General features: G+C 45.4%; 1 protein-coding gene across 14 annotated transcripts in view; it reads left to right on the plus strand.

Annotated features, from left to right (window-relative positions):
* The window catches only part of nbeaa (neurobeachin a), an 812,689-nt gene that overhangs the window by 250,057 nt on the left and 536,540 nt on the right, over nucleotides 1-26,092 (plus strand). For all 14 annotated transcript variants that reach the window (XM_078222243.1, XM_078222244.1, XM_078222247.1 and 11 more), the window contains 3 exons: nucleotides 13,589-13,712; nucleotides 15,726-15,918; nucleotides 18,399-19,415. In XM_078222243.1, the coding sequence (XP_078078369.1) occupies nucleotides 13,589-13,712; nucleotides 15,726-15,918; nucleotides 18,399-19,415 (1,334 nt within the window). The remainder of the gene's footprint in view (nucleotides 1-13,588; nucleotides 13,713-15,725; nucleotides 15,919-18,398; nucleotides 19,416-26,092) is intronic.

Here is a 26,092-nt window from a genome sequence, read left to right on the forward strand (position 1 = left end):
CCAAGAAACTGGAAATTACTGAAATGACTTGAGGGTATAGTGGGAAGAGACTGGACAGGGGGAGTAAAAATAGAGTAAGGATAGGAAGAAATAAGTTCAGTGGGGCAGGAACAGACAAATGATGGGTATACCAGCATAGTCCTGTTTGTAGATTTTAAGAAGGCGGAATAAGCAGGCTGTTCAGGGTCGAGGGACTATGAGGTTGGAAGCTGTGGAGGGAAGATCTCAAAAAGAGATGAGGTCAGGTTGGTTCTGGAACCAATAGCTTGATGTTTGGTGGTGGATCATGGTTCAGGGAGAGGTAGGAAGAAGTGTTTGAGACTTGGCACTCAACCTCTGCTGTCAGTAAGCCGGATAAAACCCTTGCCAGCAGGTTTAAGAACAATGTCAGGGTTAGACCTGTGAGAATTGAGTGCAACAAGTTGGATTGCACGAGGGGAAAGAAAAATTATAATTGCCAAGAAAGCAATTAAATACTTGAGTCTGGAAACGTAACACTGACAGTGCTGTTAGGAAGTGAGTTCCAGGATTTTGACCTAGCCATAATGAAGGAGCAGTGATATAGTTCCAAGGATGGTATGAGACTTGGAAGGGAACTTGCAGGTGGTGATGTTTCCATGCATCTGCTGACTTTTCAGTCTAGTGGTAGAGGTTGCGTGTTTGGAAGGTGCTGTCAAAGAAGCCTTGGCGAGTTGCTGCAGTGCATCCTGTAGATGGTACAAACTGCTGCCACTGTGTGTAAATTTTTATTATGGTGGACGAGGTGCCAATCAAGCGGGCTGCTTTGCCTGAACAGTGTTGCGTTTCTTGAGTATTGTTGGAGCTGCACTTATCCAGGCAAGTGGAGAGTATTCCATCACATTCCTGATGTGAGCATTGTAGATGATGGAGAGGCTTTGGGGAATCAGGAGGAAAGTTACTCTCCACAGAATTCCCAGTCTCGCACTTGCTCTTGTAGGCACTGTATTTATGTGGCTGGTCCAGTTCAGTTTCTGGCTTATCCGGCTTACTGACAGCAGAGGTTGAGTGCCAAGTCTCATACACTCTACCTTCAAGGATGTTGTTGCTAGGGAGTTCAACAAAATAATGCCATTCAATGTCAAGGGGAGATGGTTAGATTCTCCCTTCTTGGAAATGATCATTGCCCAGCACTTGTAAGGCCCGAATGTTACTTACCACTTATTAGCTCAAGCCTGAATATTGTCTTGCTTGGACACGGGCTGCTTCAGTATCTGAGGCATTGTGAATGGTGCTGAAGGTCGTGCAATCATTCATGAACAACCCCATTTCTGACATTATGGAGGGAAGGTCACTGGTGAAGCAGCTGAAGATGGTTGTGCTTCGAACACTACCCTGAAGAACTTCTGCAGCATGTCTAGCACTGAGATTATTGACCTCCAATCATCATAGCCATCTTCCTTTGTGCTAGGTATGACTCCAACCATGGAAAGTTTTCCCCTTGATTTGCATTGATTCGGTTTTGCCCTGATCAGGACTCCCTGACGCTACACTCAGTCAAATGCTGCCTTGATGTCAAGGGCAGTCAATCTCATCCCGCATATCTTTGCTCTTGGATGGGGATGCCTGGGAGAGAATCTTCAGTAAGATGAGCTTGTGAACACTGATGTCATAGAGGATGTTGATTGAAGCAGGATGGTCCAATAGAGATCTTTGGCAGCAACTCATGAAGAGCATTTCAGACAAACAATCCCTTCTCCTGTGAATTAACAGTCAGTCCATCATCTTGTCTCCCAGCCCTTGCATCCTCAAATAAGCTGAATGCCCAAAGACCAAGATTGATATTTATGTTAAGTAGTATTGTAGTGTTATACCCATCTGCATATAAAGTTTATTTATTAGTCACAAGCAAGGCTTACATTAACACTGCAATGAAGCTACTGTGAAATTCCCTTAATCGCCACACTCCAGCACCTGTTCGGGTCAATGCACCTAACCAGCATGTCTTTCAGACTGTGGGAGGGAAACGGAGCACCCAGAGGAAATCCATGTAGATACGGGGAGAACGTGAAAACTCCACACAGACAGTGACCCAAGCCGAGATTCGAACCCGGGCCCTGGCGCTGTGAGGCAGCAGTGCTAACCACACTGCCATCATGCCACCCATATAAACAAAAAATGTCGTAGAAATTGGGGATAGTACACTTTTGGATGCTGTTGGAGGGGACGACTTAGCAGGGGTAAGCCATGGTGTACAGGTCACTGGCTCAGAGTCTGTCCTTGTGGCTCAGAAGGGAAGGGGGGAGAGGAGTAGAGGATTAGTCATTGGGGACTCCATAGTTAAAGGGACGGATAGGAGATTCTGCGGGAACGAGAGAGACTCGCGGTTGGTGTGTTGCCTCCCAGGAGCCAGAGTCCGCGATGTCTCGGATCGTGTTTTCGATATCCTTAAGGGGGAGGGGGACCAGCCCCAAGTTGTGGTTCACACAGGCACTCAAGACATAGGTAGGAAAAGGGATGGGGATGTAAGGCAGAAATTCAGGGAGTTAGGGTGGAAGCTAGGGCTAGAACAAACAAAGTTGTTATCTCAGGTTTGTTACCCGTGCCACGTAACAGTGAGGAGAGGAATAGGGAGAGAGAGCAGTTGAACACGTGGTTACAGGGATGGTGCAGGAGGGAGGGATTCAGATACCTGGACAATTGGGGCTCTTTCTGGGGTAGGTGGGACCTCTACAAACAGGATGGTCTGCACTTGAACCAGAGGGGTACCAATATCTTGGGAGGGAAATTTGCTAATGCTCTTCGGGAGGGTTCAAACTAATTCAGCAGGGGGTGGGTACCTGAATTGTAGCTCCGGTGTACAGGAGGTTCAGAGTAGTGAGGTCATGGATGAGGTTTCAGAGTCGCAGGAGTGTAATGGCAGGCAGGAAGGCAGTTTGGAGTGTGTATACTTCAATGCAAGGAGCATCCGGAATAAGGTGGGTGAGCTTGCAGCATGGGTTGGTACCTGGGATTTCGATGTTGTGGCCATCTCGGAGACATGGATAGAGCAGGGACAGGAATGGTTGTTGCAGGTTCCGGGGTTTAGATGTTTCAGTAAGTGCAGGGAAGGTGGTAAAAGAGGGGGAGGTGTGGCATTGTTAATCAAGGACAGTATTACGGTGGCAGAAAGGACATTTGATGAGGACTCGTCTACTGAGGTAGTTTGGGCTGAGGTTAGAAACAGGAAAGGAGAGGTCACCCTGTTGGGAGTTTTTTATAGACCTCCGAAAAGTTCCAGAGATGTAGAGGAAAAGATTGCAAAGATGATTCTGGATAGGAGCGAAAGTAACAGGGTAGTTGTACTGGGGGACTTTAACTTTGCAAATATTGACTGGAAAAGCTATAGTTCGAGTACTTTAGAGGGGTCGGTTTTTGTCCAGTGTGTGCAGGAAGGCTTCCTGACGCAGTGTGTAGATAGACCAACAAGAGGCGAGGCCACATTGGATTTGGTACTGGGTAATGAACCAGGCCAGGTGTTAGATTTGAAGGTAGGTGAGCACTTTGGTGACAGTGACCACAATTCGATTACGTTTACTTTAGCAATGGAAAAGGATAGGTATATACCAAAGGGCAAGAGTTATAGCTAGGGGAAAGGAAATTATGATGCGATTAGGCGAGATTTAGCTGGCATAGGTTGGGGAAGGAAACTGCAGGGGATGGGCACAATTGTAATGTGGAACTTGTTCAAGGAACAGCTACTACGGGTCCTTGATAAATATGTACCTGTCAGGCAGGGAGGAAGCAGACGTGTGAGGGAACCGTGGTTTACTAAGGAGGTTGAATCTCTTGTGAAGAGGAAGAAGGAGACTTATGTTAAGATGAGACGTGAAGGCTCAGTTAGGGCGCTTGAGAGTTACAAGTTAGCCAGGAAGGACCTAAAGCAAGAGTTAAGAAGAGCCAGGAGGGGACATGAGAAGTCTTTGGCAGGTAGGATCAAGGAAAACCCTAAAGCTTTCTATAGGTATGTCAGGAGTAAAACTGACTATAGGTATGTCAGGAGTAAAACTGACTAGGGTAAGATTAGGGCCAGTCAAGGACAGGCATGGGAAGTTGTGCGTGGAGTCTGAAGAGATAGGAGAGGCACTAAATGAATATTTTTCGTCGGTATTCACACTGGAGAGGGACAGTGTTGTTGAGGGGAGTACTGAGATGCAGGCTGTTGGACTGGATGGTATTGATGTTCATAAGGAGGAGGTGTTAGCAATTCTGGAAAGGGTAAAAATAGATAAGTCCCCTGGGCTGGATGGGATTTATCCTAGGATTCTCTGGGAGGCTAGAGAGGAGATTGCAGAGCCTTTGGCTTTGATCTTTGTGTCGTCATTGTCTACAGGAACAGTGCCAGAAGACTGGAGGATTGCAAATGTTGTCCCCTTGTTCAAGAAGGGGAGAAAGGACAACCCTGGTAATTATAGACCGGTGAGCCTTACTTCTGTTGTGGGCAAAGTATTGGAAAGGATTATAAGAGATAGGATTTATAATCACCTAGAAAGGAATAATTTGATTAGGGATAGTCAGCACGGTTTTGTGAAGGGTAGGTCGTGCCTCACAAACCTTATTGAGTTCTTTGAGAAGGTGACCAAAGAGGTGGATGAGGGTAAAGCGGTTGATGTGGTGTATATGGATTTCAGCAAAGCGTTTGATAAGGTTCCCCATGGTAAGCTTTTGCAGAAAATACGGACACATGGGATTGAGGGTGATTTAGTGGTTTGGATCAGGAATTGGCTAGCTGTAAGAAAACAAAGGGTGGTGGTTGATGGGAAATATTCATCCTGGAGTTCAGTTCCTAGTGGTGTACCGCAAGGATCTGTTTTGGGTCCACTGCTGTTTGTCATTTTTATTAATGACTTGGATGAGGGCGTGGAAGGATGGATTAGTAAATTTGCGGATGACACTAAAGTCAGTGGAGTTGTAGACAGTGCGGAGGAAAGTGGCAGGTTACAGAGGGACATAGATAAGCTGCAGAGCTGGGCTGAGAGGTGGCAAATGGAGTTTAATGCGGAAAAGTGTGAGGTGATTCACTTTGGAAGGAGTATCAGGAATACAGAGTACTGGGCTAATGGTAAGATACTTGGTAGTGTGGATGAACAGAGGGATCTGTGTGTCCATGTGCATAGATCCCTGAAAGTTGGCACCCAGGTTGATAGGGTTGTTAAGAAGGCGTACGGTGTGTTAGCTTTTATTGGTAGAGGGATTGAGTTTCGGAGCCAGGAGGTCATGCTGCAACTGTACAAAACTCTGGTGCGGCCGCATTTGGAGTATTGCGTACAGTTCTGGTCGCCGTATTATAGGAAAGATGTGGAAATGTTGGAAAGGGTGCAGAGGAGATTTACCAGGATGTTGCCTGATATGGTGGGAAAATCGTATGAGGAAAGGCTGAGGGGCTTGAGGTTGTTTTCGTTAGAGAGAAGAAGGTTAAGAGGTGACTTAATAGAGGCATACAAGGTGATCAGAGGATTAGAAAGGGTGGATAGTGAGAGCCTTTTTCCTCGGATGGTGTTGGCTAGCACGAGGGGACATAGCTTTAAATTGAGGGGTGAGAGATATAGGACAGATGTTAGAGGTAGGTTCTTTACTCAGAGAGTAGTAAGGGCGTGGAATGCCCTGCCGGCAGCAGTGGTGGACTCGTCAACGTTGAGAGCATTCAAATGGTTATTGGATAAACATATGGATGATATTGGAATAGTGTAGATTAGAGGGGCGTTAGGTTGGTACCACTGGTCGGCGCAACATCGAGGGCCGAAGGGCCTGTACTGCGCTGTAATGTTCTATGTTCTAAGATTTCAAAGAGCATCACACAAATGCCTGCACACTAGTTCTCACCCTTCTGCAAGGTCCTCATGCTCGTCTTATATTTATACCACTACAGGTGCTTTCCCAGGGCTGCAACATGAAAGGCTCATAACAAGCTCAGCTTGAGCAACGATGGAGGGCAGTGGTGTGGCTGAAACATCTTGCCAAGACAGACTGCATCAGCTGACTTACTCACATCAGATTGGCCATTCATTCAGGGGCTCATGGGATCTAGACGTGATGGCATACTGACAGATAATGTCATATTCCATTCGTAGGCATGATTCCAGAGACATGATAGTCTCTGCTATCAGGTTATGGTTCAGGACACCTACTGATCTGTGGGACAGAAAATTGTAGGATATTAGTGATTTGACTGATCAATCTAGCCGTTGAGTCTCCCGTCTGATGGAGGTGACGATTAAGTCCAAAAGGTTTTTTGGCCCCCGTATAAAGCTTCCAGAGGGGTATTATTGGTGCCACAGACTCCTGCAGTGAAGGCACAACAGCAGTGTATTAAGGTGACTGCATGCTTCACGTATGACTGTTAAGTATTCATGCCATGAATTAGAAATGCATATTCATTGGTAATGGGCTCCACACATACTCTGCTACATTGCAGAATTCAGGCAGTTAAATGCATTCAGGAAATCATCGTGCACCATGATCATCTTTTAAAGGCTGATTCCCCAAAATCTGCATCTCAATCCTCTCCAGCAGCCTCTACAGAATCACAGAATTGCTACAGTGCAGAAGGAGCCATTTGGCTCATTGCGTCTGCACAGCTTTGCAAATGAGCAGTTCACCTAGTGCTGTTCCCCCATCTTCTCCCTGTAACCCTGGACATTTGGTAAAGCAGGGTCGGTTGACCAAGTGGAATGTACATCCCACATTCGTCTTAGATGAACACATCTGGAGGATGTGTCACCGGCTGCAGAAGCTTGACTTTCAAAACTCAAGTGGTGTTGGAGTTACTGTGATACATCAGTGAGGCATGGAACTACATCGATAACATATTTAGGGAGGTGGGCACACTGTAGGTTAGGAGTGTGCAGACAGAGAGGGAATAGATGACTGTCAGGCAGCCTAAAAGAAGAAGGCAGGTAATGCAGGACTCCCCTGCATCTGTTTTACTTGCGAATAGGTTTTCCATTTTGGATACTGGTGAGGGCGAAGGTTTCTCGGGAGTGCAGCCATAGCCAAGTCTGTGCCACCAGGGGTGGCTCTGCTGTGCAGGCTGGGAGAAGGAAAAGTGAACAGGTAGAAAGTAGTACTATGGGATTTGATAGAGGATGAGATATGTGTTTCAGTGACTGCAGGATGGTGTGCTGTCTCTCTGGTGCTGGGGTCAAGGATGTCACGGGGCAGCTGTAGGACATTTTTCTGTGGCAAAATGAACAGCCAGTAGTCATGGTCCACAATCGTACCAATGACATGTGAGGAAGAGGAAATAGGCCCTGAAAGCAGAATTTCGGGAGTTCGGAAGGAAATTAAAAGCATTGGCTTAAAGCAGTATTCTCAGGATTACTCCCAGCGCATGTGCTTGTGAGCATAGGAATAGGAGGATTGAGTGATTGAACACGTGGAGAATTGGTGTAGGAGGGAGTGCTTCAGATTTCTGAGGCATTGGGACCGGTTCTGGGGCATGTGGGACCTGTACAAGAAAGACGGGTTACACCTGAACAGGATCGGGTCTAATATTCTCGCAGGAAGATTTGCTAGTGCTGTTGGGGAGGGTTTAAACCATCTTGTCAGGGGAACCTGAGGGTAGCTCAAATTGGAAGTAATGTAAAAGAAGTAGAAAAGTATCAAGCAAATTTAGAAGGCAGGCAAAACAAAGATGATGATCGACTACGCTGAGAAATTGGAATAATGTTAAAAAGACTCTACCTGAATCCATATAAAATTCACAGCAAGGTAGATGAATTGTGACACAAAAAGAGTTAAATAGGTATGATTTAATTGCATTACGGAAACACGGCAACAGGGTGACCAAGACAGGGAGGTGAATATCATGGGTATTCAATATTTAGGGGGGGACAGGCAAAAAGGTAAAGGAGGTGCTGTTGTGCTAACAATAAAGGATAGAATCAGTAAAGGAGGATGTCAGATTGGATGAACAAAATGTGAAATCTGTTTGGATGGAGCTAAGAAACAGCAAGGGGCAATATTCATTGGTAGGCGTCCCTGAGATCTGGTATTCTACACCTCAGTATATTGAAAGTGGGAGCTATGGAGACAGTGGATGCATTGGTGATCATCTTCGAAAATTCTATCGATCCTGGGACATTTCCTGCAAGAAGTCTCACAACACCAGGTTAATTTGGTTTATTTGGTAGCAAAAGCCACTAGCTTTCGGAGCGCTGCTCCTTCGTCAGGTAAGTGGGAGTTCTGTTCACAAACAGGGCATATAAAGACACAAACTCAATTTCCAAAATAATGATTGGAATGCAAGTCTTTACAGGTAATCAAGTCTTCAAGGTACAGACAATGTGAGTGGAGAGAGGGTTAAGCACAGGTTAAAGAGATGTGTATTGTCTCCAGCCAGGACAGTGAGTGAGATTTTGCAAACCCAGGCAAGTCGTGGGGGTTACAGATAGTGTGATATGAACCCAAGATCCCGGTTGAGGCCGTCCTCACGTGTGTGGAACTTGGCTATCAGTCTCTGCTCAGCGACTCTGAGTTGTGTGTCATGAAGGCCGCCTTGGAGAACACTTACCCGAAGATCAGAGGCCGAATGCCTGTGACCGCTGAAGCGTTCCCCAACAGGAAGAGAACACTCTTGCCTGGTGATTGTCGAGCGGTGTTCATTCATTTGTTGTCGTAGCGTCTGCATGGTCTCCCCAATGTACCATGCCTCAGGACATCCTTTCCTGCAGCATATCAGGTAGACAACGTTGGCCGAGTTGCAAGAGTATGTACCATGTACCTGGTGGATGGTGTTCTCACCACCAAAATAGACCCCATCAGTCTCGCAGCAGACACAGAGGAATTCATCAGGCGAATGAGGCTGCGGGAGTTCTTCCACAAACCCCAAGAGGCCAACAGCGAACACAATGAGACAGCCAATGAACCGGAACAGCCGACAGAGAGATCCGCAGTGCAGCAACCAAAGAGGAAAGAGTCGAATTGGTCTCCTCCGGAAGGCCGCTGCCCTCAACTTGATATGTATGCCCAAGCCGTCAGGAGGTGCGTCAACATCATATTCATCAGCCACACTCACAAGACAGCCTTGAACATCACCCAAGCACAACGCAACGCCATCCGCGCTCTCAAGACCAACCGCAACATTATCATCAAACCAGCAAAGGAGGGGCCATCGTCATACTGAAGAGAACGGATTACTGCAAAGAAGTGTACCGACAACTGAACAACGAGGAACACTACAGACAGTTACCCGCAGATCTGACTAAAGAACACACCCATCAACTCAACAGACTGATCAAGACCTTTGATCCGGACCTTCAGAGTACCCTCTGTGCTCTCATCCCACGTACTCCCCGCGTTGGAGATCTCTACTGCCTCCCGAAGATACACAAGGCAAACACACCCAACCGTCCCATTGTATCGGGTAATGGGACCCTGTGCGAGAACCTCTCTGGCTACGTCGAGGGCATCCTGAAACCCATTGTACAAAGAACCCCCAGCTTTTGTTGTGACACGACGGACTTCCTACAGAAACTCAGCACACATGGAGCAGTTGAACCAGGAGCACTCCTCGTCACAATGGATGTCTCGGCACTCTACACCAGCATCCCCCACGACGATGGCATTACTGCAACTGCCTCAGTACTCAACGCTGACATCTGCCAGTCTCCAGATGCAATTTTACAACTCATCTGCTTGATCCTGGACCACAATGTCTTCACCTTCAACAACCAGTTCGTCATCCAGACACACGGAACAGCCATGGGGACCAAATTTGCACCTCAATATGCCAACATCTTCATGCACAGGTTCGAACAAGACCTCTTCACTGCACAGGACCTTCAACCGATGCTATACACTAGATACATCGATGACAATTTCTTCCTTTGGTCTCATGGTGAACAATCACTAAAACAACTATATGATGACATCAACAAGTTCCATCCCACCATCAGATTCACCATGGACTACTCTCCGGAATCAGTTGCATTCTTGGACAGCACTTCACTGTACCGCAAGCCCACGGATAACCTCATGATGCTCCACTTCTCCAGCTTCCACCCTAAACACGTTAAAGAAGCCATCCCCTACGGACAAGCCCTCCGTATACACAGGATCTGCTCAGATGAGGAGAATCGCAACAGACACCTCCAGACGCTGAAAGATGCCCTCATAAGAACAGGATATGGCGCTCAACTTATCGATCGACAGTTCCGACGCGCCACAACGAAAAACCGCACCGACCTCCTCAGAAGACAAACACGGGACATGGTGGACAGAGTACCCTTTGTCGTCCAGTACTTCCCCGGAGCGGAGAAGCTTCGGCATCTTCTCCGGAGCCTTCAACATGTCATTGATGAAGACAAACATCTCGCCAAGGCCATTCCCACACCCCCATTTCTTGCCTTCAAACAACCGCACAACCTCAAACAGACCATTGTCCGCAGCAAACTACCCAGCCTTCAGGAGAACAGTGACCACGACACCACACAACCCTGCCACAGCAACCTCTGCAAGACGTGCCGGATCATAGACTCGGAGGCCATCATCTCACGTGAGAACACCATCGACCAGGTACACGGTACATACTCTTGCAACTCGGCCAACGTTGTCTACCTGATATGCTGCAGGAAAGGATGTCCCGAGGCATGATACATTGGGGAGACCATGCAGACGCTACGACAACGGATGAATGAACACCGCTCGACAATCACCAGGCAAGAGTGTTCTCTTCCTGTTGGGGAACACTTCAGCAGTCACAGGCATTCAGCCTTGGATCTTCAGGTAAGCGTTCTCCAAGGCGGCCTTCACGACACACGACAGCGCAGAGTCGCTGAGCAGAGACTGATAGCCAAGTTCCGCACAAATGAGGATGGCCTCAACCGGGATCTTGGGTTCATGTCACACTATCTGTAACCTCCACGACTTGCCTGGGCTTGCAAAATCTCATTAATCGTCCTGGCAGCAGACAATACACATCTCTTTAACCTGTGCTTAACTCACTTAACTCACCCTCTCTCCACTCACATTGTCTGTACCTTTAAGACTTGATTACTTGTAAAGACTCGCATTCCAACCATTATTTTGTAAATTGAGTTTGTGTCTTTATATGCCCTGTTTGTGAACAGAACTCCCACTTACCTGACAAAGGAGCAGCGCTCCGAAAGCTAGTGACTTTTCATAGAAATCATAGAAATCATAGAAACCCTACAGTGCAGAAGGAGGCCATTCGGCCCATCGAGTCTGCACCGACCACAATCCCACCCAGGCCCTACCCCCACATATTTTACCCGCTAATCCCTCTAACCTACACATCCCAGGACTCTAAGGGACAATTTTTTTAACCTGGCCAATCAACCTAACCCGCACATCTTTGGACTGTGGGAGGAAACCGGAGCACCCGGAGGAAACCCACGCAGACACGAGGAGAATGTGCAAACTCCACACAGACAGTGACCCGAGCCGGGAGTCGAACCCGGGACCCTGGAGCTGTGAAGCAGCAGTGCTAACCACTGTGCTACCGTGCCGCTACCAAATAAACCTGTTGGACTTTAACCTGGTGTTGTGAGACTTCTTACTATGTTTACCCCAGACCAACGCCGGCATCTCCACATCATGACATTTCCTGTAGACAGGAAGGTATTAAATGTCACCCCACTGTTTTGAAGGGTGGGAAGGAGAAAACGGCGAACTGCAATGCAGGAGGAATCTGTTATAAGGGATGTGATAAATGAAGGCTTAGATAATAATGATCTGCTTGGGCATAGTTAGCATAGATTTATGAATGGGAAATTATGTCTGAAGAACCTGTTGGAATTTTTTGAAGATTTTCCCAACAGAGTTGATAAAGGGGAATCAATGGATGTAGTGAACTTCGATTTTTGGAAGGCTTTTGAAAAAGTTCCCCACAGAAGTTTCATTGGCAAAATTGAAGCAAGGTAGCATAAGGATCAGTTCTTGGGTCCCAGCTGTTCACAATATGTATCAATGATGTGGATGTGGGGATCAAATGTAACATTTCCAAGTTTGCGGATGACACCAAGCTAGGTGATAATGTGTGTTGTGAGGAAGATGCAAAGCAACTCCAAGGGGATTTGGATAGATTATTGAGTGGGCAATAACATGGCAGATGAAATATAATATGGAAAAATGTGAGGTTAAACACTTTGGCAGAGTATTTCTTAAATGGTGAGAGATTAGAAAGTGTAGATGTACAAAGGGACTTGGGTTCCCTCTTCAATAAGTCGGTGCAGCTCTGACGAATGGTCATCAAGACTCAAAACATTAGTTCTATTCACTTTCCACAGATGCTATCAGACCTGGCTGCTGAGATTTTTCAGCATTTTCTATTTTTGACCCAAGTTAAACTGATAGACCTGTAGTTGCTGGGCTTATCTTTATGCCTCTGTTTGATCTCGGGTGTAACATTTAAAATTATCCAGTCCTCTGGCACCACCGCGAATTGAAGGAAGACCATTGGCTCCAATTTCCACATTCGCTTTCCTCTGTCTCCTTGGATGCACCTTATCAAGTCCTTTAAATTTCGGAGGTTTATCTAATACCTTTTCTTTATTAATTTTAAATTCTTCTAGCGCATTAATTATCTCCTCTTTCACTGTGACTTGGGTAAGATATTTTCCTGTGGTTAAGACAATGTAAAATATTCATTTAATACCTCAGCCATTCCCCAGGCCTCCTTTCACATATGCCCTTTTCGTTCCATAATTGACCTTACTCCTCTTTTTAACCACCCTTTGACTATTATATGCATGTGGAAGACTTCGGGATTCCTTTTAATGTTGGCTGCCAGTCGTTTTTTATACTCCCTCTTTGCAGCTGAGCCACCCATGGTACCATGGTCTTGGCTCAGCCTGCACTCCCCAGATGAACCATCACTGTCATCAGTATTCAGAACTGAACACTGGTTGGATAGTGGGATGCAATGGCATTGTGGGGAGGCAGTGGTGTAGTGGCATTGTCACTGGACTAGTAATCCAGGTTAGGTGCATTGACCATGCTAAATTCTCCCTCAGTGTACCCAAACAGGCGCCAGAGTGTGGCGACTACGGAATTTTCACAGTAACTTCATTGCAGTGTTAATGTAAGCCTACTTGTCATACTAATAAATAAACTTAAAACTTAAGATTCCAGTTGATGTAATAGTTGAATGGGAAGATCCCAGAATAGAACCCTGGCTCAAAAGACTGTAACTTCTACTTTATTTAGAAAAGGTGGATGAATAGAGTCACGGGACTGTTAAATTATTATTAACAGCAAGGAAAAATAAACATGAAAGATTGGATTATGTTACAGTACTCCCTTACTCCCCCTTTGCTGAACAAATACACACAGATTTTAAGATTAACATGGCCTCAAATAGTACAGGATACACATTGGCTGGAATTTTACCGTCCCGCCCGCCATGGGAGTCAGAGCGGGCAAGGGGCAGACCATGGAAAGGCCATTGACCTTGGGCAGGATATTCTAGTTTCATGACGAGCAAGGCCGGAAATTCCTGCCCATTGAGTTTTTCAGGTGGTTTGATGCTCTGCCCAGGGCCTACCTGATTTATGTTATATGTGCAAATCACTTACAGTTTATTTATATCTATATGTAATTTCATGTGTAACTTACTATATCTTTCTTTTAGTGATTCTCAAGGTGGTTGCCACTTTGTTGAAAAATTCTACACCAAGCAATGAGCTGATGGAAGTTAGACGTCTATTTTTATCGGATATGATAAAATTATTCAGTAACAGTCGGGAAAACAGAAGGTATGTAACACAGCTGACACGGACTGATTTATGTATACCTTTTGACTTTTACATATATTTTATGTATTTCAATAACTAATAAACCTGCATGGCAAATAAATTTAGTTGAGCTTGTCCAATGATGTTTGTGTGCTTAGGTCCTCTCAAATTTTCCTTGTTGAAAATAAATTTTTGACCTGTTCTGTACTTTTTTCTCATATTTTCTGCCTCTCCATATTTAATGAACTACATTTTTTAATTTTTTTGTTTTTATTTCTTTCATTCCTTGATTTCCTGGACACCTATCTATGTGCATTTCAAATTATTTGCTCAGGTATAGTTTACACACCCACAGCAACTGGTTGTATCAAATGGCTTGTTTCTGTGTCAACTTATATGTACTTCTATACATATCTAATACTGATTAAAATTTGAAAAATAATTTACTAAATTTAATAAGATATTGGGAACACCAAATTCCTGTCAACTCATGACATTTTGGTTACAATATTTCATTTTCAGTTCGGAACTTAGGTATTACTGCAATCGTATTCCCGTTATTTTTCTCTACGTGAAGATTCCCAATTCTGGCAGTCTGTTTTTCGATGGATTATTTGTGATCCCTTAATCAGTCAAGTGGTTTTCCTCTATACCTTTTCCAGCTCAGTTCACAACATCCTGTAGTAATTCCAAAAGTTATACAATACTCTCGGTGTAGCTAATCAGCATACCACAAGTTAATCTTCCTTCTAAATAATCCATTAATTGTCTCTCAACTGTGTGGTTTTACACTGAACAGCATCAAACTGCAACTGTTGATTGTCCACCCAACTCTCCAAACGGCAGTAGTTTGTTAATATCACCGTACCAAATTCCCTGCTGCATACATGACGGTATTTGCAAACAGATCCTGGGGGGGCGATTCTCATGGCCCACTGCGCTGCTCAAGTAGTGCAGCTGGCCGGGAGATCTCAGCGGGGGGCCTGTAGCAGGATCGGCGTCCAGCCAATTGCCGACTTTCTCGGACCTTTTTTTTAATGTATTCAACCTCGCGGCGGAAATCAGTGTGAGGCTGATTACCATATTGAAATTGACATTTCAATATCATTAGCTAGCCTGGGGTGGTGTCCGCTGGGCTTACTAGTTTCTCCCACTCCCACTTGGAGAGGTTCCCACCAGCAGGGATTAAAGCTGGTCCCCATCAACGGGGTTTAGGCATGATCATCCCACTGGTGGGGACAGAGGCCCTCCCTGGGAGTTGGGGCAGGGGGGATGCCCCTTGGGCACCCTGGTTGGGTTGGAAGTGGGGATGGAGGCTCACGGAGGCCGCCAATCAGGGGGGTGGAGGTCATGGCAATCGGGAGAAGGGGGGTCGGAGATGACATTGTGAAGCAGGCGATCAGGAGACCGGCAATGGGGGAGTAGTGCACATGCACCGATCTCTCCACTGACAGATCGGCACATCTGCAGTAGCCCACTCATATACGGAGTCCCGGAAAGTTGTTCCACTCATCTCGCCCAAAAAACGGTGGGAAAAACTCCCGTATTCCTGCCCTCTGGGCACTTTGTTTGCTTTGGGAGAATCGCAACCCCGGCCCCTGATGTCGCTTCAGCCCTCCATTCTGTTATTAACCCAACTTTAAACACGACCTCTTATAATCTCTTTCAAAATCAACATTCTTTGCATCAATTTCTTGATGAGGAACAATTACAAAAATTATAGCTCATTTTCCAAAGTCTGTTCTATTTAATTAATTTTTCACACTATTGAACAATATAGTGAAGTTAAAGATGCGTAAAGTATTTTAGTTGCGAGGCTAGCTACTAAAATTAAGGCCGAGCTGAAAGGTGTGGTTCTCCTGAGATGTATCCCGATATATGTATCTATAAGCAACCATAGCTGAACTTTATGTGCATGACCAAGGAATGTTCTTGTAGGTTTACCAGATTAGACACAGATGTTGATGATGAAACTAACAGTACATTGATTGAAATCTATTTTATCAAAGCACTTTTCTACTGTGTTTTTTTTAGGTGTCTCTTGCAGTGTTCCGTTTGGCAAGATTGGATGTTCTCCCTTGGATACATAAATCCAAAATGCTCAGATGAACAGAAAATCACAGAGATGGTGTACAACATTTTCCGTATTCTCCTGTATCATGCAATTAAGTATGAATGGGGCGGCTGGCGTGTTTGGGTAGATACTCTCTCAATAGCTCATTCCAAGGTAGGGTTTGTTCATTTGTAAAATTAATTTCAATAAATCGGCAGAGGTTGTCTATAAAAGTAAATGTTCAAATTCTGTTGTAAAGTGCATTCCTATTAATCTATTGAAAGGTCCTTTCTATTGTCTTCTATTAGGCTCCATTTCCATGTATAAGTCCTGTTGTCCTGACACTAGAGTAATGAACAGTGACGTAGCTTGTAATTGAGAGCAATAACTTTATCCTACAATGGTTTGATAAAGTTCAGCTGACTGCTAATAAACATTTACGAACTGAAGACTATAAATATATAATGCACAATGTCGTGGGCAGTTCATTGTCACCCTCTTCTGGTAAATTACAAAAATTGCAATATGGCTGTCTTGTCATCTTAGCTCTTTCCTCACACTGTTCATTCCATGTCTTGATTATAATGCGAATCAGTTGTATTATTTTGACATTTTCCTTTCAGCATGTTCTGTATTTTTTTTTTAAAAGCTCTAAACCAATATACTATGGATATTAAATCAAATTCTGCTTGTATCTTTGATACTGTCTAGCTGCTACAGCTACACTTCCGTCTTGGATTGCATAGTGTTGTCTTTCCCCATTGTATTCGAATTTAATAGTTGATATTGTGTTATTCATGCTAAGTTTTCATTTCTCACATTGTCCTCCACTCAGGAGGAGATAGGATAATAGACTTAAAATATTCTATTCTTATTAACAATGTGCAATTTAAATATCTCCCCTTCTAGTATCTTCTCTTTTGAAGAGAAGAAATGAAGTGTTTAACCATCTACACACGGCTCTGTCCAACACAACACAGACCCCTTGGTGCGGGTCATATGTTCTCTCACATCACTGTGTGGGCACTACTATACTCAGTCCCACATCATCCCATTATGTACCAGACCCTTATACTAAGGTAAAGTTGGCCGTAGGCTGTTCTCTCCTTAACCTGAGGTTTACCACACCTCAGGCGAGAGGCAAAGTTGAGAATGTGGGCATTCATAGAAAGAATCATAGAAACCCTACAGTGCAGAAGGAGGCCATTCGGCCCATCGAGTCTGCACCGACCACAATCCCACCCAGGCCCTACCCCCACATATTTACCCGCTAATCCCGCTAACCTACGCATCTCAGGACTCTCAGGAGCAATTTTTAACCTGGCCAATCAACCTAACCCGCACATCTTTGGACTTGGATTATTCATGAATAATTACAACCCTCTCTGTCTTTATCTCACATATTTACAAGTTATCCAGTTTACCCCATCTATTTACATCCTTACTGCTACCCTATTTCCCCCTCAAGTCTCTGAATTCAAAGGTTGAGATAGTTTAGAGGCCTTATAACCCTTTCATATCTTATTCTCACTATTGATTACTGGGCTCTGTCACTGCAGCTAAACTTTGTTGAATTGGAGGCTGGTCTGGCATCTGGGTCTCTTTTCATTCTCTTATTCTGTTCTCCGGCATTGAATTGTTCTTTGTCAATTTCCCAGTTGCAGTAATAGTTGGCAGGTTGGTTTTTATGAGGCAGAAAAACTCTGCATAGCTGCAGTGATAGTGGATGCACTGGTAGTAATCTTCCAATAATCCTTAAATTCTTGAAAAGTCCCAGAGGATTGGAAAACTGCTAATGAAATACTCTTAATCAAAAAGGGAAGGAGATCACCAACCCTTCCTTATCCAAAGGGTCCTGAAAATATACACAATGGGCTTTTCCATCCTGTCTTTTCAGAGATGTATAAGCTCCACACCAATCCCGTACAGGAAGTTAATAGAAGTTCTTTCTTAAGGTAGAAATGGGCCAATAAGTTAGATGACAGTAACGGGCATTTAATGTTAGAAAAAGCCTCGGCCTGCGGAGCTTACTAGGACCATCTCCAGTATTTTCGTACCAGATCCTTGTACTACAAAACAACACACCTTCACCTTAAGAAAAGTCTCATAGCAAGGTGAAATATTGGCTAGAGGTACAAGATTTTTTGGAAAGATTAATTGCTACTATGCTAACTAACTAGAAGTGTACTGCACCATTTTTAACAGGTCTTTTTAAGGTATTGCTAAAAGATTTATTTTGGACTGAAGGCAAACCTGTGAAATTAGATCTGTCATACATCGAGTGCATTGTGTGACAAATCTATTTTGTGGCAATGTTTAATTTTGATTCAGTTGTGATTTACATTCCTGATATATATAAATTATATATATAAACTGACAAAGTAAAATTATGATTCCTAATAGTTTTACAAGTAGAAGGACTTCAGGTTTTTCTTTAACTCCCGACCTGTATGTGTTTCTTTCGATTAAAATGTTTTATACTGATGATCATTGTAGTTAAGAGGCAAAATCCTTGGTACTATTTGTAATTCAGATTTAATTGCACTTTTGCAGAATCGCAAGCAGATTGTTTTAAAACAGATGTGAATGATTTGATCCTTTTGATATATGTAACCACCATTGATTAATTATAACTAACATGCCTGTTTCCGAAGGTCACCTATGAAGCTCACAAAGAATACTTAGCCAAGATGTATGAAGAGTATCAAAGGCAAGAAGAAGAGAACATCAAAAAAGGAAAAAAAGGTAGCGTCAGCACAATTTCTGGCCTTTCAGCTCAAGCCGTGGGATCCAAAGGAGGCATAGAGATCAGAGAAATTGAAGATGGTTCCCAGACTCAGAGCCCAGAAAGTGAAACTGACTATCCTGTCAACACAGATTCTAGAAATCTCCTAGTTGAAGCAAGAATATCCAGTAATGGAGCAGGAGGTTCAGACAGACCAACAACTGGAGTTCATGTGGAGGTTCATGATCTCTTGGTGGATATCAAAGCTGAGAAGGTAGACGCCACTGAAGTAAAACTTGATGATCTAGACCTGTCACCTGAGACGCTGGTAGTTACAGAGAATTGTAACCTGGTGGAGGTAGAATCTTTGTTGGACAATGTTTATACCTCTGCTGTTGAGAAACTTCAGAACAATATTAATAGCACTTCCATTCCTCAACAAAGGGAACAAAGAGACAGTGGTCCCTTGATATCACTGGTGGATGAAAAGGATGATGAGCCTGTTAATAGTACCTCATTTCTCTTTGATAAAACAACAAGCCAACAGGAAAAACTACTGGCTGAATTGCCTACTACTGACAATCTTTCCATTACAAATGTGGCAGAGAATCAAATACATATGAGTGCTAATGACGATCTGGGGCTGTTAGCTCATATGACTAGTAATTCAGACATTACAAGTCCAAAATCTATAATTGAGGATAAGGATTTCAAAATCTCAACCAATTTTGAAGAAATGAGTATCCTGTCTGAATCTGACGGAATTGTTCCAAAAGTAATGGAATATACTGAAATGATTGGCACACCCATTGATTCAGAACTGTCTTCAAAAAAGGCTGCTAGTAATTTAGATGCTGCCAGTACAGTATCTGACACTGACAGATCTGATGATGGCAAAGAAGCAGGGAAGGAAATCAAAAAGATTCAAACCACCACCACAACCCAGGTAAGATTTATAAAGTGCATCTGTTTTGCTTATCCTGTTATTGCAAACATGGGCTATAATTTTTAAATTTGCAAATCAGAATTTAGCACTTTGTATTTTCTTTGGAATGTGAGTGGAATGTAGTTTTGTTTGCCACCTGTTTTACATTTATACTTGTTTATGTTCTTTAGTGATGCTGTTTGCCATGCAGAGAGCAATGTTTAACATGAGGTTAAGGGCAGGATCTCACCGCCACTTTATGCCCGTTTTGTGGCCGGAAAATGCCATAAAATCAGGTGTAAAGTGGCTAGCACGAATGGCGCTGGTTTTTGTGACTGGCCTGGTTTTATGACACCCAGATTTCTGTCGTGGTCAACCTCTAGCCGGGAATGGGCTGGTTAATTTATTTAAATTTATTAAAATAGGTGCTTTGAATGTGTAAAGTGAGCCCGGCGCCCAATTGTCTGGGCTCACTTGCCTTTATGGCCTTGCCGGGAGAGGTTCTGTCCGGGCGTGGAAAACACCTGCTCCCCATGAACGGGGAACAGTCGTGTTGGAACTGGAGGCCATTGAGGCCCCTCGGAGAGGCCGAGGGAAAGGCGGGGGTGCCCCTTGGGCAGTGTCAGACTGGCACTACCAGCCTGGCACCTTGACAATGCCATCCTGGCACCTGGGCAATGTCCACTCTGCGCCTGGGCAATGCCCACTGGACAGTGCCAGGGGATGGGGCCAATGGGATGATGGGCTTGTGAGGGCAGTTCCACTGGGCAGTGTAGGTGTGTGGGGCCAATGGAACGGGGTCTGTGGGGTGGGGGGTTAATGGGAGATGGGGTCCGTGGGGGCAGTGGCGAGGCGGTGCCTGTGTGTGGGCAGGGCATATGGGGGAAGGACCAGTGGGGCTGGCCTGTGGGCGGAGGGGGCCACTGTCACTCTGCATGCGATCGGTGGGTGAGAACGGTGGGGCCGCAATCGGTGGGGGAGGGAGAGGTTCCGTGATCAGTCAGGGGGCGGTGCAGGCTGCACCTCAGGCCGCGGGCCCCCGTGATTGCGGAGGGGTGCTACTTGTAGCTGCCTGCAGTAGCAGGGGCCTGACGGCCCCCTTTTGACTGTCAGATGCCTGCTACTGTTAATGCGCATGTGCAACACCAGAGGTCTACACATGTGGGATATCTGCCTCTACAGGCTGTCGGGTGTGTTAAGCACTGCCTTCTGTAGCGAGAACCGGACTCGTCCAAAATTTTAGTGACAGAGTGCATAAGATTGGGCCTGAAAACGTGCCCAAAAAACGGACCTGGAACTCTCCAGGTTTCACACCCGCTCGAATAAATTTGAAAACATCTCGTAAAATTCTACCCTAACAGTTTCATGACACCCAGAATTAACCTTGCAAAAAACTACAGACCAAGCTTTTGAGCCTTTGCATTACAGATGCCAAAGGATATAAGCCACTATCATATTGACTTTGGAACATCAACATGGAAGCCTGATTCAGGAGACCTCAATGTTTCTTGGAACCTTATGTCTTTTTCCCATAGGGAGAAGGAAAGTGGCTTTCTACCAGAAAGCCGTATAACATACCTACTAATTCTATAAGAGTTCTATAATATTCTAAAAAATACAATTTCTTAAGACAATATATGAGGAATCATGTCAAGTTTTAGGTTTGTTTTGCATATGTGACTCATCCAGCGAAATATTTTGAATGTAAAACCAGAAGTTAGCAATAGCTTGCAGAGAAACGCTTAATCAAAGTTAGTTACAGAATGATTTGTTTAAAAAATATTAATTCACAGGATATGTGCATCACTGGTAAGGCCAGTAATTACTGGCCATCTCGGATTTCTCTTGAGAAGGTGGTGATAGACACCTTCTTGAACTACTAGTGTGAAGGCTCCAAGAACATCCCTAACCCCAACACTGTAAGAACCCAGAACCTGAGTCATCTTCAGTTAGGGGTTCTGAGTGCATGAACCATCATGGTCTTAAGTTTCCACTATCACAGATGTTCGTTTGAAGTTAATGATGATAACAAATGATAGCTGAACATATGGGATTTGGCAAAGATAATGGAACCCAACAACTTTCCAGCTGCAGTGCTAACAAACAGTGTTCTAAAACTAGCTGTATCTCTAGCCAAATTATTCCAGCAAAAGTGCAAAACTGGTATCAACCCGACAGTGTGGAAATATATTTTATATGTATTTTTAGTGGGATGTAAGCATTGCTGAAAGACTGCCCATCCCTAATTGCCCATCTGTGAATTGAGGGACGTGCTAGGCCACTTCAGAGTACAGTCCACATTACTGCGGATCTGGAGTCAAATGTAGACCAAATCAGGGAAGATAAAGGACATCAGTGAACCAGATAGGTTTTTATGACAATTGATGATAGTTTCATGGCCACCATTACTGAGACTAGCTTTCAATGTCCATTTTATTAATAATCAAATTCAAATTCCACCAGTTGCCAAGGTGGGAATTGAACTTATGTCACCAGAACATTAACTTTGGCTTTCGGATCACTAGTTTTGTGACATTACCACTACGCCACCATCTCCCCATAACTGTCCAGGTATGCTGTGTCCAGATGCATGGCGCTACTCTTCATGCTCTTCGACACTCATTATTGAAACAAGATTGGACCCAAGCTTGCTGCAGATGGCGATGGTAGAGTGAGGGATATGCAAGGCTATGAGATTATATAAATTGTGGTGTAAAACAATTCTAATTCTGTTGATAGCCATGTTTTGAGCTACTAGATCTAGGTTTGGTGCAGTGCTACTTCTGCACAGCACATTGCAGGGTGTCATCAATGTGGAGATGGGACTTCACTTCCACGAGGTGTGTTTAGTGGTTATTTTTATCAATGCTGCCATGGGTAGATACATCTGTGAAAAATAGATTGGTGAGGACAGGTTTGTGGCTTTTCCCACATGTTGGTCCTCTCACCATCTATGCCGAGCCCAATCTGATAATTATGTCCTTCAGAACTCAGCCAGCTTGGCAAGCAGTGATGCTGCTAAGCCACTAACAGTGATGGACTTTGACCCACCCAAAATATAACTGTCATGTTACTTGATTAGCGTCCAGGACAGCTCTTACAATTTCAGCACAAGCCCCAAATGTTAGTGAGAAGAACTTTGCAGGGTCAACTGGACTGCGTTTGCCTTTGTGGTGCACCTAATTCAATGCCCAGGCCGATGCTGAGTGGTCGATCTGGTTTTATGCTGATTCACAATTTTATCTAGCCATTAGATGCAACCAAATGGCGAAATTCATTTCACTAAAGCCATCAGCAAAGTGCAGATAGTATGTACCTAAATCACCCAAGAGACGCAAACAACAAATTGCTTTAAATCACAATCTTTATCTACTTTGTAACTTTTGAATAAAAAATAGGTGGTAACATGTTTGGGTCATGCTAATATTTGATGGGGTAACAAAAGGAGACTGCCAGCAGGTCATTCCTTTGACAGATAATTTATTAGATCAGTCATTGTTTAAGAGTTAGTTTTCCTAATTTCCTGTCTCACTCTCTCATTTCATAAAGCATGATGGTAACAAGGATGAAGGAAAATCTATATTTATGATGATTTTAGGTTTCGTAACATTTAACTGAGGGAGCAATAATTTCCCTCACTAGATTAAAGAAATATATCTGTGCTTCCAAACTGGCATGATTGCTCGTGGACACAAGGTTATTACTAATCAAAAAAAGACTAATGTTTTCTTCAGTATTATTTGTTCAAAAACACTTCAGGTTCCACGTGTATGCTGACGATAGCTAGCTTTACCTCAGCACTCCTCCTCCTCCTTTGGGTCCTATGCCCTAAGAGGGCATAGGTGACCATGGGCTTCCATTGGATTGGTCCATGATTATGCTTGGCAAAGGACTGCTGTGATTTGCCATTTCCTTCTGCAGTATGGCTGACCAGAAAGCTCTCCTCGTTCTTACTGCCTGCTGTCAACCGTATTGGAAGGGCTTACAGGCTGATAATCAACCTATTTGGAAGTATTATGAACATACTCTCTGTAGTCATCAAGCCCTGAAGTGGGATTTGAACCTGGACTCTGGCTCAGAGGTAGTGACATGACCCACTGTGCCACAAGACCTCCCTCACCTTCTCATTATTTCTCTCAATCCTTCTGCTTCCTCTGATTTGTCATGTTTCTTGTCCGACATCATAGAATCAGACAGCGCTGAAGAGGCCCTTTGTCCCAGCGGGTCCGCACCAACACACTCGAAACACCTGAACTCCCACCTAATCCCATCTGCCAGCACTTGGCCCATAGCCCTGAATGTTATGATGTGCCAAGTGCTCATCCAGATACTAGAGGCGATTGGTGGGGATGGGGGGTCCCGCTGCCACTCTGCCGACAGGATCGGTCTGGGATGGACGGAGGGCAGTGATTGGGGAGCGCTAGGGTGGTCTGCCGGGGGGTGGCGGGAGGGGCCTGCCTCCAAGAGCGGGCCTGACCCCAGGGGGTATCAGCGGGGCGGGGGGGGGTGGGGGCGGGGGGGGGGGGGCTGCCGGGGTGAGGACTTTAACCTAGTGTTGTGAGACTTCTAACTGTGCTCACCCCAGTCCAACGCCGGCATCTCCACATCATCCTTCAACTGAGCCAATTTTGAATCCGCATTATCAAATTACTCTGTATCCCATGTGAATGTATCTTCTTTACAAGTCTCCCATGTGGGACCTTGTCAAAGGCTTTGCTGAAATCCATATAAACTACATCGACTGTACTACCCTCGTCTGCACACCTGGTCACCTCCTCAAAAAATTCAATCAAATTTGTTAGGCATGATCTACCTCTGACGAAGCCATGCTGACCATTCCTAATCAAGCTTTGCCTCTCCAAGTAGGGGTAGATGCTCTAATAGTTTCCCTACCACTGACGTGGGACTCATTGGTCTGCAGTTCCCTGGTTTATCTCTACAACCCTTGTTAAATAGCGGAACCACATTAGCTGTTTCCCGGTCATCTGGCGCCTCCCCTGTGGCCAGAGAGGAATTGAAAATTTGAATCGAGCACCTGCAATCTCGTCTCTTGCCTCCCACAGCAGCCAAGGGCACAATTACATAGAAACGTGAAGCAGGAGTAGGCCATTCGGCCCTCTGAGCCTGCTGCACCATTCATTTTGATCATGGCTGATCATTGAATTCAATATCTTGATTCCCCCTTCCTCCCCATATCCCTTGATCCCTTTAGCCCCAAGACCTATATCTAATTTCTTCTTGAAATCAGACACCGCTTGGGCCTCAGTAACATTCTGTAGTAGTGAATTCCGCAGATTCACCACCCTCTAGGTGAAGACATCTCTCCTCACCTCAATTCTAAAAGGTTTACCTCTTATCCACAAATATGACCCCTAGATCTGGACTCCCCCACCATTAGGAACATTGGCCGTGATTCTCCCAAAAGCGCTGAATTGGCGGGAAAACCGTTCTAGATCTCGACTGTTTTGTCAGTTCAGCTTCTCAGCCGAATCTCTCCACTCTGTGCACTGCACAGGTCCCAGTCGTGAATATCATTAAAAACCCAGGGGGTGGGGCCTATTCGCGCCAGAGTCTGACAGTTCCGGAACTCTGCGCATGCTTGATTGCTAGCCAGCCCGGATCCCCGCACTGCTGCCCCTCCAGCCCAACCCACAGCCTGGTCGCGGACCCCACAGCAATTCCCGTGCCAGTCCTGACCCTCCCCGTCCTGGAGCACCCCAATGTACAGTCCACCCCCCCCCCCCCAACAGTGACGAGATCCTCCCACCCCCCCCTCACCCCGGCAGCCCCCCCCCCCCCGCCCCCACCCCCCCCGCCCCGCTGATACCCCCTGGGGTCAGGCCCGCTCTTGGAGGCAGGCCCCTCCCGCCACCCCCCGGCAGACCACCCTAGCGCTCCCCAATCACTGCCCTCCGTCCATCCCAGACCGATCCTGTCGGCAGAGTGGCAGCGGGACCCCCCATCCCCACCAATCGCCTCTAGGCCCTGCCCCGTTGGTATTGCCCGATGGGCAGTGCCAAGATGCCCCCTGGGCATGGGCACTTTGCTGCTTGGGCAGTGCCATGGTGCATAGTCTGGCACTGCCAGGGTGCCCATGCCCAGGGGGCACCACCCACCCACCGCCCGACTCCCTGGGGGGCCCCGATTGCCCCCCCTTCATTCCAACGGGGTCTCCCGCTAGTTCCCCGAACGTGGGGAGCTAGCCTAAACCCTGCCGGAATGAAGTACTCCTGGCGGGGTAGGTGATTCAATCGGGACCGGAAAGTTCCCAATAATTAGATTGAAAACATATTTAAAATACATTTAAAACAGATTCAAATGACTTACCTGCCTTCCCACCAGTTTCCAGCATGGTCTGATTGGCTCCCGGCGCATGCGCAAATCCCAGAACAAGGCCAGCGATGCACATCTCCCACCATGACCCGCCAGAAAAATTGCGGGTCGCGATGGGAAAATCACGGCCATTATTTCTGAATCTATCTTGTCTAACCCTGTTAGAATTTTATAAGTTTTATGAGACCCCCCCCTCACTCTTCTAAACTCCAGTGAATATAATCCTAACCAACTTAGTCTCTCCTTACATGACAGACCTGCCATCCCAGGAATCAGCCTGCGAAACCTTCACTGTACTCCCTCTATAGCAAGGACATTCCTCCTCAGATAAGGACACCAAAACTGCACACAATACTCCAGATGTG

Source organism: Mustelus asterias, chromosome 10, assembly GCF_964213995.1.
Source record: "Mustelus asterias chromosome 10, sMusAst1.hap1.1, whole genome shotgun sequence".
NCBI lineage: Eukaryota > Metazoa > Chordata > Chondrichthyes > Carcharhiniformes > Triakidae > Mustelus > Mustelus asterias.